The sequence below is a fragment of the Drosophila erecta genome, unplaced genomic scaffold (assembly GCF_003286155.1).
Source record: "Drosophila erecta strain 14021-0224.00,06,07 unplaced genomic scaffold, DereRS2 tig00000092-arrow-pilon, whole genome shotgun sequence".
NCBI classification, from domain to species: Eukaryota; Metazoa; Arthropoda; class Insecta; order Diptera; family Drosophilidae; genus Drosophila; species Drosophila erecta.
The window spans coordinates 6228632-6244838 of record NW_020825207.1 but is presented as its reverse complement, the minus strand read 5'-3'; the positions used below and the strand labels follow the sequence as shown (position 1 = coordinate 6244838).

Below are 16207 nucleotides of genomic sequence, written 5' to 3'. Positions count from 1 at the left end.
GTTGTCTGGCAGCTCGACTGCTAAGTAATTGTGCACATATGGCAGCGCCACAAAAATATACGTTTAAATAAATACCGCGTTTATGAACCGATGTTACTATTTCCACTAGTGGTAAGTGCAGCTAGTGAAACAGTGAACCATTTTATTTAATGTATTACTTAAATACGTTCAAAATCATTTAAAAGCTTTGGCCTCCACTGCTTGGCCATTGGCCAACACTAGAAGATCACCGATGCCTTTCACAACACTACATTTGCAAGCCGGGCTTTGTTATCGCACAAATTTTATGTAAACAAAAGAAAACTTCGCTCTGCTCCATGGTGAGTGGTTTTGTGTCCTATCCCACAAGTTTTTTCATCCGGCGATCCCTGCAGATCAGCTCAGCCCCCCTGATCGCCCTACTCCTCGCTTGCCTGGGGTGTGCGGCCAGTGAGAAGGTGCCCAACATTCTGCTCATCCTGTCCGACGATCAGGATGTGGAGCTACGCGGTATGTTTCCCATGGAGCAGACGATCCAGCTGCTGGGTTTCGGGGGCGCCCTCTTCCACAATGCCTATACGCCCACGCCCGTCTGCTGTCCGGCGCGGACGAGTCTGCTGACGGGCATGTATGCGCACAACCACGGCACCCGGAACAATTCCGTGGCTGGTGGATGCTACGGATCGCACTGGCGGCGGGCCCTAGAGCCCCGGGCTTTGCCGCAAGTCCTGCAGCAGCACGGATACAACACCTTCTTTGGCGGGAAGTACTTGAATCAGTACTGGGGCGCTGGGGATGTGCCAAAGGGATGGAACCACTTCTATGGCCTACACGGCAACTCAAGGTACTATAACTACACACTGCGCGAAAATACCGGCAACGTGCACTATGAGTCGACGTACCTAACCGATCTGCTAAGAGATCGTGCCGCTGATTTCCTAAGAAATGCTACACAATCCGCGGAACCCTTCTTTGCGATGGTGGCTCCACCGGCAGCCCATGAACCCTTCACTCCCGCCCCAAGGCATGAGGGCGTGTTCTCCCATGTGGAAGCCCTGCGCACGCCCAGCTTCAATCAAGTTAAACAGGGTAAGAAGGTTATCAATTGTGATAGTCATATGAGTAATACACAAAACCTTTCAGACAAGCACTGGTTGGTAAGAGCAGCCAGCCGTCTGCCCAACGAAACAATCAGCACCATAGACAAGTATTTCCAGAAGCGCTGGGAAACGCTGCTGGCTGTGGACGAACTGGTGGTCACCTTGGTGGGCGTGCTAAACGATACGCAATCGTTGGAGAACACCTACATCATTTACACCTCCGACAACGGCTACCATGTGGGGCAGTTTGCACAGCCCTTCGACAAAAGACAGCCATACGAAACGGATATTAACATACCGCTGCTAATCCGAGGACCTGGAATAGCACCCGAGAGTCACATTGACACTGCCGTCAGTCTAGTGGACTTGGCACCCACAATATTGGCCTGGGCCGACATCGACACACCATCCTACATGGATGGGCAATCATTTCATGAGATTTTGCTCAACAAAAGGCGGAGGGTTCCGTTTTTTGAACGTTCCCTGTTGATCGAGTACTGGGGCGAGGGAACACTGGCCACGTACAATCCGGAATGCCCTTGGTCACAGAAGGATCGCTTGGCGCAGTGCACCCCTGCAGCGGATTGCCATTGCCAGGATGCATGGAACAACACCTACGCGTGCTTGAGAAATATTCGCCACCGGGAGGATCGCATTTACTGCGAATTTCGGGATAACGAGGTAAAGTAGTATTCAACATCTTCTCTTATCTATATTCCATTTACTTTTCAGAACTTTTTGGAAGCATATGACCTGCAATTGGATCCCTTTCAAATGACCAACATTGCCTATGATCTGCTGCCCATTGAACGAGCTTTGTATTCGCTGCGCCTAAAGAATCTCACACAGTGTTCTGGCCACTCGTGTTTTCTATAGATATGTGCTACAATATATACTACTCCCAACCTAACCAAATAGTCATCCAAATCAAATGCGAGTACGCTCGGCGCATTTAGTTTTCGGGATATTTTTGTATTCAGATACCATGTGATTTATGTGCTATATACATAGTCTCAAATTAATCATATTTTAAAGCCTAGTTATATTTCTTTGGAACCATTTCAGTACTGAAAACATAAATACGTTAGATACGGTCACCGGTTGAATGAGTGAGATTGCTTACGTGCTGGTCAGGACGTCCCCTTCCGGACACGATGGTATGACCATTACTATCGATTGTAACAGTACGTCCGTCTGGGCGCTTCCAAACGGATACATTATTGTCCCAAATCCCTGCCTGATCGGGGCGTGCCACAAAGTTCTCTCCCTGGACGCGGGCATCGTTGATCCCACGGCGGAAACGTTGAGCGGAGAAGCCACCATTTCCAAAGTCAACGGTGCGATCTGGTCGCTCCACATGGAACTGGGGACTGCGGCGACTGCGTTGAATATAGACGCCGCCATTACCAACAGTTACGGTGCGATCTGGACGCGCCACATGGAGCTGCGGACTGCGCCGGCTGCGCTGAATATAGAATCCTCCGTTTCCGACGTCAACAGTGCGACCGGGACGCTCTACGTGAAACTGCGGACTGCGAGGGGCACGCTGTGGGCTTCCCACTACCTTAGCTCCACTGGGACCTACGTTTTGGGCGGAAAAACTGGGGCCACTGATGGTGTGGGAAGCTAAAAGGAGGCACATAATATTGGGATCTCGGATAATGTGTATAAAACCTTAAACGTACCTGGTCCACCAGCATTCTTTCGGTGTACAAACGTGTTGCCCGAATCATCCGTGTACACATGCTCACCCCGTTGAGGAGCGTTTTCGAACTGGCCACCCACACCCGGCACGCTGTAGGTTCCTTCGTTCTGGCCCCTTATATAGACCTGGTTGCCCGGCGAACCGAAGACATGCGGTCCATTGCGACCGTCGTAGGTCTGCTGTGGTTCCGCAGCTGCAAGGATTACAATTGTGTCATATAACACCTTTCACAAAAAAGTAGATTGTGTTCAGAGATTCTTACCGACGCAGATAACGCCACAGGTAGCTAGTACTATCAATCCAAACGATTTCATTGCGATCAGTTCCAAAGCGCAGCTTCAACTGAGTGCAGTGGAACAGCTTCTAGTATTTATAGTCGGCATTATCATTCGGGCGAGCTTGTTTACAGCATCGTTCAGAATTTCCCAAACGTCACAATCCGATAGGAACTGGGTGCTTGCGATCGGGAATTTCTAAAACTGTTGTCGCCCTGACCCGCAGGTAACCATAAACATTGAACGCCTATCCCGCGAATATATGATAGCTTAGGTGGAAACTAGTTAGTTGCTACTAAGTTGTATTAGAATATGGACAGAGTATCTTTAGCACGTGCTTATAGAGCTTCGTCGAGCTGAATCAACCTGTCGGGTTTTCTTAGCCACCAGATAGTTGCATTTAAAGCAGATTGCCTTTGGCACGAGAACCTATTCCTGGAAGTCTCTTGTTACTAGCTTTTTGTGGCTTGCAACTGCAGCAGATATTGGCTAAGTGAAACTCATTCTGCTGCTGTCGCTCGGGATAAAAATTGAGATTTTTAGGCCAGCCATTTATCAGTTGATTTAAGTGAAGCTCGACTAATTGTCCAATAAGTTCAGCTTATAAGTGCTTTCTTTTTAAGGTTAATACAAGTACATCTATATGAGTTATAAGCTCTGACTGGGAATGCCTAAATAATGTTTGATTTATTTTTGGTTTTCAGAAAAACATTGCTTATTAGAACTTTAATTTGAAAAAACGAGTTAATGTTTCTAGAAAATACCTTAAAATAGCAGAATTTCTATTATTTTGAATATTATAATATTAAGCCAAAAGCAGTTTGAAATAGACAAGATAGATAGGAGATAATTGTGCTGACACCCGACTATCCACCATAGCCAGCGGCCACTGTATTCCCCGCTCAGTGGATGCGCCCACCCATTTGAATACAGACTGCCACATGCATTGTCTTCCGATGGAGTCAAATTCGATTCGCTTGCCCTCATGTTTATTTAATCTGATCAATTGGCGCAGCGTGTCACATAAATTTGGACAATTTTAAAAATGCACAAAATACACTAAATTTGCTGGTTGTTTGTCTTGGCCAGACCCAGGATGCCAACGATGCCGTGGATGCCATGGATGCCGAGGATGTCGAGGATGCCGAGGATGGCCACGATGCCGTCCGGCGACAAATAGACGACACTTGTGACCAAACCATTGCCGCAAAAGGGGGTTTGCCTTTGGCCTCGGTTGGCTTCTGGCCACGTCGATGTCGGATGTTGGTGCAACTCAACACCTTGGCAAATGAAAAGAAATTGCCCGGCGTAGAAGGCCTGGGCTCTCCGGCTGTTTCCGGTTGCACGTGCAGATGTCTCAATAGCCCACCTCCTACTCCTGCCCCTCCCACAATTCATCCTGCTGCCTCCGCCAACAAAATACTTCAGTGCAATTGCATTTAAATCAGTTGGCCGTGGTGCTCGTGCGTTGTTTTCCTTCCGAATCCTGCGGATCCTTCGGAGCCTTCGCATCCGTCGAGACCTCCGTGTGCGCGGCACCCACATAAATTATGCACAATTTTTTGCCAGCCAGCCAGGAGGTGGAGCAGAAGGTCCACGTCTCCATGGCCTGTGCGCCATTTGTTCATTTCGAGACCAATAAAATGAGGCATTTGAAAGTTGTAAATATGCTGCTGCCATTCGACGTTCAGTGTCTGCGGCTCGTAAACTGTCGGCCAGTGTTTTGTCGGTAATTTTGTATTTGCCACAGTTGCAATGCGCTTAATGAATTGCTTGTGTGGCGCGGCTTGTTGCATATGCATAAGTTCGGGGAAACCCGTCTATTTCTATATTGCATTTAAATGTGACGCCTTTGGCGGACCTTTCCTTCGCTCATCTACATATATCCCAATATTCAGTCGAGGCGACTGGGCTGCCAGCGCTTTCTTTGTGTCGCCGTGTAACATAATATTTTACTCAGGGATCGCAGAGAAACAGCGAGCAGTGGAAAAATTTGTTTGGCCAACGGATGGACAGCTGTAAAATGGGAATAGAAAAAACAAACGGAATGGCTCGTGCCATGTCATGTTTTGTGATGCACGGTTCCAAGGATGTGCCGGGTGTCCTTTTTCTCCTCTATTTCGCCCCTTTGTCATGTCGCTCGAATGGCGCACACCCAACCTCCAACCACCCAGGCATCCAACCATCCAGGCATCCCAGCATCCGCGAACCCATCTCCTCCTTTGAGCACTCGCCGTGACAAGGCAAACGAATTGAGGCATAAGTAGGAATCGCTGTAATATTTCCAGGCAACAACCCATCCGAGTTGCTGGCCAGTTCGGATCACTTCTCAGTTCTGTTCCAAGTTCAGTTCTTAGTTCAGCTCAGTTCTTGTCGTTGGCCGTTGGCCGTTGGGCCACCGAAAAACTTTAAGCCAAGACAATGCGACATAATCGAAAAACAACAGACGGATGAGTTCGCGCGAATTATGCTGAAATTGTGGAGCCCTCTCATCTGGCTGGTTTGGTTGGGGGCTGAAATGTTTACTTTTGATTGACTACGCTGTTTCATGAAAGCGTCTCTGGCCGGGATTACCAAAGTCCATTTTTTTAGGGGGACATGCATCCGTGTTGGCTGGATTACATAGCTCTATACATTTATATAGCTTATATTCATATATTGGAGATGTTCTAATTATAAGATATTATTTGATATTAGAATGTAAGGCTTAAATGGCCGAGATGGGTCTTTATATATTTTATAGCTTGATTTAATTATAAGATATTAAGATGTTGTGTTCACTTGAAAGTAGCGCTTGAATGGCCAGGATTTGGGTCACCACAACTGTGCTTTTGCTCATTAAAAACACTATCTTAGATGCAACCAACCAACCTACAGTATCAGCACGAGGAAAAGTACGACTTCGAATCGTTCATACGCTCTGGGGACCCGTAATCCTGGAGTCAGCAAAGTCTAAGCCAAATCGATTATAATCCGGGTCCAAAGTCGTTTCGGCTCGCTCCGCCCAGAAGTATGCAACACTTTGCAGTCGCCTGCCAGCGCTGGCAATTGCAATCGAAAACTGTTGCATACTTGGCGGCTGCACGGAGATGCACTGCCTCCCGTTGCGAGCATATAGATATATGTATGGCCCCACTTTGGGGCCATATATGCGTGCTGGACTATTTATCAATTTATTACGCGCAAAAAGTTTGTTGTGCTACTATAAGCCAACTGTCGCTGGCAGCGATGTGTGGCATAAACCTGTTGTATCCGCACACTGACGTCGTTCAATGCTCATTGGGAATACGAGGAGTGTGCGTGCCGCAAAATTAGCCAGGCGCACTCGTACGACATTCGTATGTATATAGAATCTGTATATATACGGAAATCTGGGCATCAGGTGGCTGGGGCTTTGTTAACGGATTTATGCAGCCATAATAAAACTTGGGCGCTGCAAATTGATTTATGGATGGGAGAGCGCGCAAACAATTGCAGATACTATTCTATCTAGCTCGCAGGAGCTCTGCTGGCTGCAAAACTTTTAATTTTCTAAATGTATTCGCCGACAGAGAACTTGATGCCTTCGATACGCAACGCACATAAAGAAGCAAACCCAACTGGCGGCGAAACTGGAAGGGAGTTGGCCCAAAGGCGGCCGAGGGGCGAACATCCGTCCCAGAGAGCCGAGCTGCAATTTAATGGCGGGGCCAACGTAAAAACTGGAAAATTATGACCAAAATGAGAATTTAATCGAAATACGTGAGTGGAAAAATGAAAATTTGACTGCAACTTGGGAACGCGTCTGACTGGCCGAAGACCGAAGCTTTCTCACCTTTCTTCTCTCTGGGAAATGTGCTGCAGTCAACGAAAGAGGACTCGGTTTGTTCATACGCATATAAATAGTGGTTCTTTGTAGGATCTATGATTTGCAAATATTTTATACTTCTTGTTTTAACATTTTACCATTTGAACAGCTTATCGGTGGCACGTATATGGTTGGCTATTTACTTTTATGAAGACATTGATATTTCATCTAGAGAGGTAATATATAATAAACCGCTTTAACGGGTATACTTACTTAAACTTTTTTCTTAGCTTGGAGCTCCGTAATTTGTAACAGTGCACAAGTAGCTAGGCAACAGGCGGCGGAAAGCAGCATAAAATACCCAGTGCAAGCTCATGCAACTTTTATCACGGCCACAAATGCTACTGCTACTACTACTGCTGCTGGTGCTGGTGGCTCCTGGCAGCTGGTTGGTGGGTTTCTGGTTGCGGGAGCATCCTGGCGCACTCCGGCGTATCCTGGCATCATCATCAGCGCTGGCTTCATCTGCTTACGCGTTGCCTTGAGGCCCACGCCCACCGAAAGCCGCCCCCTCGCTGCAGGATGTGGCGCAAATTAATGCCACCGCCAGTGACTCCTGCTGCCTCGGAATCGAGTGGCACGTTCCTTTATTTTTCGCCCGATTCCCATACGCAGGCAGACAGACAATTCTCAAATGAGTCAACAATAGTAAAATGCTTTATTTTATTACCAGGCATTGCCAGGCGAGAGATCGGCCAGAGGAGCTACCTTCTAGGAGCTTGTTTTCCTGCCCTCCACTTGCACGCCGCTCGCAGTTGTTGATCTTTAATTACTGGTTCAGTTGGCAGTGTTTGTGTGCACACTTGCTACTCGGCAGCGTTGCAAGTAACCTGCCACGCTTATCGCTAATTTGGAATCTGTTTTCAGCCCTGGTGATGTCTTATAGCTGCAGTGAAAAGTATCTGCGGCGCTAGTTCGGGCGCTATTCGGGGACCGATGGTGTGCACTGGATGCATTTAGGCGCTAAATATTTAATTCCCGCTGGCAACATCCGCTGCTAATTGCTTATAATTAACTAAATGACAGCCCGGGCCGCGGACGTGACGGCAACTTCATCTGGAGCTCATAAAGCAATCACATGCACTTGCACAACTATAAAAACTTCCGTGTCCTGTCCCGAGTCCTTGGTCCTGCGTCCTGCGTCCTTCGTCCTTGATTCTGGCTTGTCCGTCTCTTCCGGCTGTCATGCTATTGCCATTAGCCTGGCCTTTACTGCTCTGCAACATTTCCTTTTGCGACTTCTTTGCTTGGGCTCGCATTTTCCTCCTTTCCGCACCATTCCCCACTCTTTTTTTCCTTGCTGCCGTCCGACTTTTGGCAATTTTCCATATGCAACACGCAACAGACGTTTTTATGTTTTCTGTGTGCGCCACCCATAAAAAAGTAAACGAGCGGCATCCGAGGAGGCGACGGTTCATGGTCACGGTCTTCGCCTCCGTCTCCATCTACGTTTCTGAAGCTGGTGAACTGCCGGAGCTGGAGCTGGAGATGGAGCTGGAGCTGGAGCTGGAGATCCGGAAGGGATGACAATGGTTCCGGGCAAGGCAATGGAAGTCAATTATCGAATTAATTTAGTTGCCCAGTGTCCGGGAAGTGGGCAATGGTTGCGTTTGCACTTGATGCACATCATAAATGCGAACGGCAATGACTAGAATTGGGGATTATGGCCATTACGGCCGGATAGCTGGAGCGGAATTCAAATTGTCAGGACCAGGAGCAGGACCAGGACCAGGAGGGGTAGCTGGGCATGATTGTGAAATCCAGCAATTAATTAAATTATCCGGCGAAATGAAATTTTTGTCGCCGAAAGCAACAGCTAGCCTGCCCCGCAAACATTCCCCGGAATATGCATGTATCCGTGTCCGTGTCCAGACCTCGTCCTTCGTCCTTCGTCCTTGTCCGTTTAATTGATGCGTTAATCCGCATATTGACAGCGGTGCCTGCGGTGGCTTTATGGAAATATGTCCCCAGGCTCAGCCGCATCGCTACTTCGCGGCCCTGTTGAAAGGATTTGTCCGGGCGCATATCGCACCACTGCCACTTCCCGCATCCGGTGGCCTGCGTCCTGCGTCCTGCATCCTGCATCCTGCGTGCTGTCACTGCGACGCTGGCTAAGTAATTTAATTACATGCCGCAAAATTATCGCAATATTGTTTATTGGCCAGCGGCGCTTGACGCATTTTGCGTGAGATTAATCCGACATTCTTTGCCCGTGAACTATCCGCTAATCTGTGGCGGCAGCTCGCCGCAATTTGTCAATATTCACGAGTATAATGCAGAATCACGCATGGCCACATTGCGTATACGCAACGTTAGCATTGCGAATTTAGCGGGCGCTAATTTATTTATAGGAGGTCCTGCTCATAACTACAAACTGTCTACAAATATTGCCACTTTAAATCTAACTATATTTTTCCATAATGAATTTATTCAAAGTGAGTAGCCTTAGAACCCAAAATTCAGACATTAATGATGTTAGCAAACCATTGTCTAAACAAAGCATCGAATCAAAAGCACAAGTATAACTCCTTGCGATGATGCAATTAAAAAAGGCGGCTTACTTTGTTGGCAGCCACTTGGGATGAGTACAAGAGGATATACACGAGCCAATCCCCCGATAATTCTGCCAACTAAACAGCAAACAATGCGTTTATTCGTATTGCCTGCTTCATTGGCATTGTTTGGGGGACTATAAAGCGATGGTAAAACTTTTAATCAAAAGCGAATGCGCTCTGTGCCCGCTAATTACATTAGTTCTGCCTGCTGCTGGTTGGCTTACATACGAGTGTGTTTGACTACATATGGATACACGTAGTTGGGGCTACTGGGCGCACTGGATGCTGCAGTTGCTCCCGCTGAACGTTTGAATATTTTCAATTATTTCGAGCGGCGCATTGTGCTGACTTTGGCATTGACAGCAAGCAGGATAACACACACACTCAGACACACACATAGACGCAGACGCACACACACACACACTCGCAGCGACAGAAGGAAATAGGAAATGTTATTGTCGCTGTGCATCCCCACTCCATTTCCATTTCCACTTCCACTTCCACTGGCAAAAGTTTTGGTATAAAACAAAAATCTGATTTACATGGGCGAGAAAACAATACGCCCGCTGGGAAATCGGAGTGGGTGGGTATCATTTACCCCTGTGCCTGGCAGTGTGTGTGTGTGTGCAGTGTGTGGGTGGCAACAAAGGACATCTCATGTTAAACAGCTGTCGGAAGCCGCCGGCGCAGTCGTCGTACGTGTGCGAAAACTTGACACAATGAAGCAGTTGCCGCTCGGCGGAGAGGGGGCGTGGCGGGTGGTGGGCGTGGGCGTGGGCATGGGCGGACTGGTGACATTGCGACTCTTATCGGTGCACGTTGTCAAAGTTGTGCGGCAGACACCTGTTGCCAGCCAACGCGTGGAAAACTGGAAACCCCATTGAGGTCCAGTCTGTTGTGGCCGGGAAAATGAACACCAAATAATGTTTTCTCAAATGAATACGAGGGGGGAGTCAAATCATTCAAGTCCAAATATCAATTGGGTTTCAACAGACAAGTTAGTTAAAGTTTACTTTACCTTATGTCTTTTATATATTATATTCTTGCCACAAACCAAGTAGGCAAAAGCATTTGGTTTATACTTGACTGAGCCTTTGGACACGACAGCATGATTTTTCTACAACTCTGGTGGGCGCTGTTGGTGTTCAGTAGTCCTGGCTACGCGCAGCAGATCTCCAGCGAGGAGCAGAAGCAGCCGGCGGAGGGCAGCGATAAGTTGCTTAGCTTCAGCCGGGCAGTGGAGCTGGCTCGTCCCGAGTTGCAGGAGCTGAAGGCTTCCTACGCTGGTCGCCAGGAGCAGGACGCTGGCAAGCAGCTGGATCGGCGCAACTCAATCGACAACATGCTGGCCAGTTTTGCCCAAATGGATGGTGACAAATCGAAGGCGACATCTGAGGATGAAGAGCGAGTGCTGCAGGAGGCGGCGGACGCTTGGTTCCGCGACATCCAGGCCAGCATGTCCAAGATCAATCCCTACCAGAAGCGCTCCGGTGGCAAGCAGGCACGATCCATAGGCAAGCACATCATCGACCAGCATAACAAGGCCATGGAGCGCACCGAGATAGGAAAGGTTAAGCTGAAGTACAAGCAAATGGGCGATGACACCATTATTCGCAAGTACCAGGTGACTAAGAACCCAGGTGCTATGCAGGACACTGGCATGAGCCAATTGGATATCAAGCTGAAGCAGGTGCAGCAGATGCTGACCGACCAGGAGCGCGTGGAGGCCAAGAAGCTGGAGAAGGCGAAGGAAGGGCAGAAGAAGGTGGACGAGTCGCGCTGGGTGGACAAGTTGCCCGAGTTCGGTGACAACCCCATTCCGGATGGCATCTACGAGAGCACCCTCAATCGCCTGGCCTTTCCCCATGCCATGTCCCACAAGCTGGCCCACGAGGCCAACTACAAGCTCTCCAAGATCGAGCAGGAGGCCTCCGAGAAGGCCTCCAGCAAGCACGCCAGACCCGGTCCCCTCAAGCAGCTGAAGCGGAGCTCCTGCAGTGGCTTCAATCCCATGAATGAGATCAAGCTGAAGACCAGCAGTCGGCTGATGCTCAAAGGGCTAGGTCCATCGCTGCCCAGTAACGCCCTGCTGGACATCCATCGCTACCAAATGGTGGACAACATGATCCGGCGGAGGGAGCTGCAGGAACAGCAGAATCAGCAGCAGCAGCAGCAGCAGCAGCAGCAACTGGAGTCTAGTGAGGATAGCGACGAAGTGGAACAGCGAATGGGAGTAAATAACTTAATATCACAGAATGAGCACTTGGAGTACCTACAGCCCATCAATACCGGCATGGATGCGAATCGGATGATGGAGCTGCCCCAGAGCTACGACTACCGAGTGCCCCAGTACGATCGCTTTCATCCTCTGAATCAAAGACAAATGTCGAATGTGCGGGAATACGAGAGAACTAATCGCCTGCCCCTCGACTTGGATCGCTTCAAGAGGGAACCCCATATGGAGTCGTCTCCTCTGGAGGCTTTGAATGAAGCCGTTTTGGATCCTTTGTCTGGAGAGGAACAGGTACTCAAGTCTGAGGATCAAAACATATCCGACCATGAGTTGGCCATGAAAATTCGAGTGTTGGACATTAATGAAGTCAAGGCCTTACATTCAACCAAAGTAAAGGACACACATGAGGAGCTTAAGTTGGACGAGGAATCCCTAATCAAGCCCGAAGCTAAACTGGATTCTGAGGTCTCGCCCATCGAGGGAAAGTTTGAGGATAGGTCAGAGGTCGATGTGGAAAACAAACTATTGGGACCAGTAAAACGCGAGGCCAAGAAAGAGCTAACTAACCAAATTGGTGCTAAACTGAAATATGATGGATCTGCTTTGGATGCTAAATCCAATGCAGAGGCGCCTTTGAAAGGAGCTGTACCACTTAATTTGGCCAGAAAGAGCGAACTCAATGTAGCTACTAGTGCAGATTTGTCATCCGACTCTGGAAAGCAAGACAGTTTAAAGAAATGCAAAGGTCCTGAAACGCCTGATTGTCCCGATAATCATGACAGTAATCCCGATTGTGACACGGAGTGCAAGTCGGAAACGGATGCCGAGAAGGATGACAGCATTGTCAAAGTCAACATCAAGCTAAAGCTGCAGGAGCCGGCAGACGAGAAATCTGAATGCGAGGACATCAGTAAAGTGGAGGCCAAAGCTGCTGCTGCATCTGCGCCGAAGGTGAATCCCGATGCGGTGGTGAAGCTGCTGGCCAATGAATTGTCCCTGGACAAGGACCGTGGAAAGCGGCAAGCAAGGCATCGAAGATTTCGTAGACACAACGGGAGAGCCAAGAGATCCTTGGAGGACAACGAGCCCGAGCAACAGCAGCAGGAACCAGAAGATAAGCAACATGTGGTGACCAAACGTTTGGTTCCGCTGCTGGATGATTTCGAAGACCACAATGGCAATCATCCGGGTTTCGGGAACCTGGGTAATGGTATGCTCACCCCGGACGCAGAGGACTCCGGGGAAAGGTCATATCCCAGCCATGAACTGCTGGCTCACTTCGATGAACTGGAAACTGCTCATGGCGGCGACTCCCTGGTCACGATATACGATCCCACCAAGGAAGTGGTGCCCATGCTGAATAAGCGACCCAATGGCGGCTTTCAGGGGCAGCAGCCTCCGCAGATGCAATTTCCACAGCAGCAGCCGCAGATGCAGCAGCAGCAGCAGCAGCAAATGCAGCAGCAAGCACCGCAACTGCCACAACAGCCGCAACAAGTGCAACAGCCGCAACAAGTGCAACAGCCGCAACAACAGGATCTAAGTCGTCAGCGGCATCAGTCCAGTAATTTCCAGGCCAGCTTTAATCTAACCCATTTGTTCAATGAGTTGCAAAAGCTGCAAAATATGAAGGCACCACAGCAGCAGCAGCAGCAGCAGCAACAACAGCAGCCACAACAACAGCAGCAGCAAGTGCAACAGCAAGTTGTGCCACAGCAGCCACCATTGCAGCAACAATTCCAGTTGCCGCAACAGCAAATGCCCGTGCAACGAAATATCCACCAACTGGCCAACAAGCCCATTTCGCCACCCATTAAATCCTTTGGAGTCCATCGCTACTTTGGACCCTTCTTCAACAAGCAACTGAAGCACGAACCCTACATGGCGTCGCTGGAGACCTTGACGACTATTGATCCCAGATGCGTGTCCATCACGGCGAGTTCCAGTGCCACTCCCCTTGGAAATGTAACTATGCCCTTCACTCTGCCTGCGAATTGCACAACTCCCGCCGGTCCAGTGGCATCCACTCCAGCCCCAAGTGGCAATGAATCGATTCATATGGATATCGGGTGCAATTCTCCGGATAACATGAAGCTCAACGTGTCCATAAATGCCAATGTGTTTGGGGATCCTAAAACCAAACAGTTCTGTGGCAATGGCTCCATACGCCTGCTGCCCGCATATAATGAATTGAACCTGGGTGGTCAGATTGATCAGCTTCATGGAGGTACTGCACAACTGGGGGACGATCGGGATGATGTGAGCGTCAAGGTCAAGGACGAAAGACGTATACGCGATGTGGGAGAAGAGTCCAGAGATGAGTGGGAGCCAAAAAGCCCAAAGGAGAAGCCAAGAAAGCAAGAGGGTCACATCAGGAGACCTAGTATTAAATGGAACAAAAAGCATAAGAATCGTCACCAAGGGGCGAAGGCAAAGTTGAAAGGGGGTTCCATGGCAGATGCTTATGAAGCTTCCAAGGAAGCTGCAAATGAAACACAACATGAAGGAGCCAAAGCATCAGGAAAGTGGTCAGTTAAAAATGGTTAATATTTTGGCTATAACTTTTATATTCGTATTTTTGGTTTCCTTAGCCACCGACCACGGGTGGAAATACCAGAGTCCCGCTCGGAAAGCTACGATAAGCTGATCACGGACAAGATCTCCGAGGACATAGTTTCCGCCGTCTTCGAGGCGGTTGGCAATGATCCGGGCATGGACCGCTTGCTGGCGGTTCTGGAGAGGAATCGCAAGTGCGCGAATAAGCAGACCAAGAACTTCTACCAAATCCGCAACGACAAGACCGAGAACTATCTGCATCAGACGGAGACCATGGTGCGGGACACGATGGAGGCCATTAGCAACATTATAGATCAGCAGGTGCGGCGACGCGCGTGCATTCCACTGCGTCCGGATCTCCAGGACTTCTATGACCTGATACTGAAGACGTCCAACGAGGAGCGCAAGTGCCGCGAGAAGCGACAGAGCTCACTTCAAATCCTGGCCGAGGACTTCAGCCAGGATGTGCGTTTACTCGATCCAAGTAAGATCAACCAAAAGTCGAGGATCGTCAAGAAGTTGCTGCGGCAGTACGAGGATCTCTCGGTGGAGGATCAGCAGGCGGCGATTGGTGTGCGCGATGAGTTGCTCCTGGATCTGGTTTACCTCCGGAAGATGGCCGAGTCCGCGGAGCGCTCTCAACGCAACGCCCGACTGCAGCAGGTTCTGAAGCAGACCAGCCTGGACGAGGTCCTGGAGAAGAGCGCGTCCAACGAGTACTCACCGCGCTTCATCAAACTGCTGAAGACGGCGGAGCTCTACAAGGAGGCGGGTGAGCAGCAGGCCAAGGCATTTGTGGGTCTTTAGTCTGCTGATTTGTACTTATTATTTTTACATTTGGTTGCATTAACTCGTTGTTGTTTCTTTTAATTTAAATTCACTTTGCTAGTTCATTAATTCTTACGTATTTGAACAAATTCTGAATAGACATAACTAAGAATAACAAACGTTTTATTGGAATAAATATTTGAAGTAATATTTTTAAAGGATATATAACATTTTGTTTAGCCAAAGTAATGGGAGAGCCCCAGATTGGCGCCCAGATCGGTCTGGCCCTTGAAGGGTCCACTTGTCCACTTGGAGGCCGTGCTGCCAAGATCGAGCCTGGTGTTGCGATCCTGCGACTGCCAGAGATTGGCCCGTCCACCCAGCTCCAACTGCTTGCCCAGTCCGGGTATGTTGGCGTGCGTCAGGCTGGCTCCATGACCATTGATGTGCGAGTAATCCAGGCCAGCTCCATTCCTATCGAACTTGAAGCCATTGGCCAGCTGGTTCTGTGAGGCAAATGCCTTGGCATCCAGATTGTGGACTCCGTTGTTGAACAAGTTGGCGGTGGCCGTCTGCTGGAAGCTGTCCCGCACACCGGGCGTATGGGTTTTGGTCAACTCCAGGCCGTGTCCATGACTGCTCAGCAAAATAAGATTAGTTTCGATATTCAGCAGACGCTTATCCAGCAGAGACTCACTTGTTGTAGGCCAGTGTGGCGCCGCTGGTTACGGGAGTGGATGCCGGCTTGGTCTGGGTGTTGCCCGCTGCGAACACTTGACCAATCACATGGTGATCGGGAGTACCTACGGCCTTGCTTAGATCCAATCGGGCGTCGGCGCCACCACTCGGATTGGATGTCAGTGAGCCACCCAGCACCTGGCGGCGCGCCCTGTAGATTCGGGGTGGCGGCGGTGGAGGTGGATAGTAGATCAGTGGCGTGGTATACGGACGCTGGGGCAGGGCCACCGCAAGGCAGCCAAGTGCGCCAATGATGACCACGATTAGGAGAACTACTTTGCTCATCTTGGATGACTTTGGAGCTTCTTGACTTGGCGGCTGACTACTGACTGTGGATGCTGACATGTGGTTAGCCTGCATTATATAGCAATCGAACTCGGAGCGGGGCTTCCCGTCTATACAGCCAGTGAACTACCGATTTCTAGATGGATGCTTTGTCATGTCTTATCTG

At 49.3% G+C, this 16207-nt stretch overlaps 4 protein-coding genes across 4 annotated transcripts; 2 read left to right on the top strand and 2 right to left on the bottom strand.

Moving 5' to 3' along the window:
• Positions 1-223: 223 nt before the first annotated feature.
• LOC6549483 (N-acetylglucosamine-6-sulfatase) lies at positions 224-2106 on the top strand. The gene is made up of 4 exons (XM_001975731.3): positions 224-320; positions 375-1068; positions 1123-1760; positions 1812-2106. Exons 1-4 carry the CDS (start codon positions 318-320, stop codon positions 1953-1955), a joined length of 1479 nt encoding a protein of 492 aa, XP_001975767.1. The 5' UTR covers positions 224-317; the 3' UTR covers positions 1956-2106.
• LOC6549484 (immune-induced peptides) lies at positions 2031-3132 on the bottom strand. The gene is made up of 4 exons (XM_026980906.1): positions 3047-3132; positions 2765-2977; positions 2203-2705; positions 2031-2146 (listed from the first exon to the last, which is right to left on the bottom strand). Exons 1-4 carry the CDS (start codon positions 3096-3098, stop codon positions 2141-2143), a joined length of 774 nt encoding a protein of 257 aa, XP_026836707.1. The 5' UTR covers positions 3099-3132; the 3' UTR covers positions 2031-2140.
• Positions 3133-10569: 7437 nt separating this feature from the next.
• On the top strand, positions 10570-15057 carry LOC6549462. Its single transcript, XM_001975733.3, has 2 exons — positions 10570-14222; positions 14286-15057. Exons 1-2 carry the CDS (start codon positions 10570-10572, stop codon positions 15055-15057), a joined length of 4425 nt encoding a protein of 1474 aa, XP_001975769.1.
• A 197-nt stretch (positions 15058-15254) lies between these two features.
• Positions 15255-16087, bottom strand: LOC6549463 (attacin-C). The gene is made up of 2 exons (XM_001975734.3): positions 15716-16087; positions 15255-15654 (listed from the first exon to the last, which is right to left on the bottom strand). The coding sequence occupies exons 1-2, from the start codon at positions 16039-16041 to the stop codon at positions 15255-15257; spliced, it is 726 nt and encodes a 241-aa protein (XP_001975770.2). The 5' UTR covers positions 16042-16087.
• Between the last annotated feature and the right edge of the window lie 120 nt (positions 16088-16207).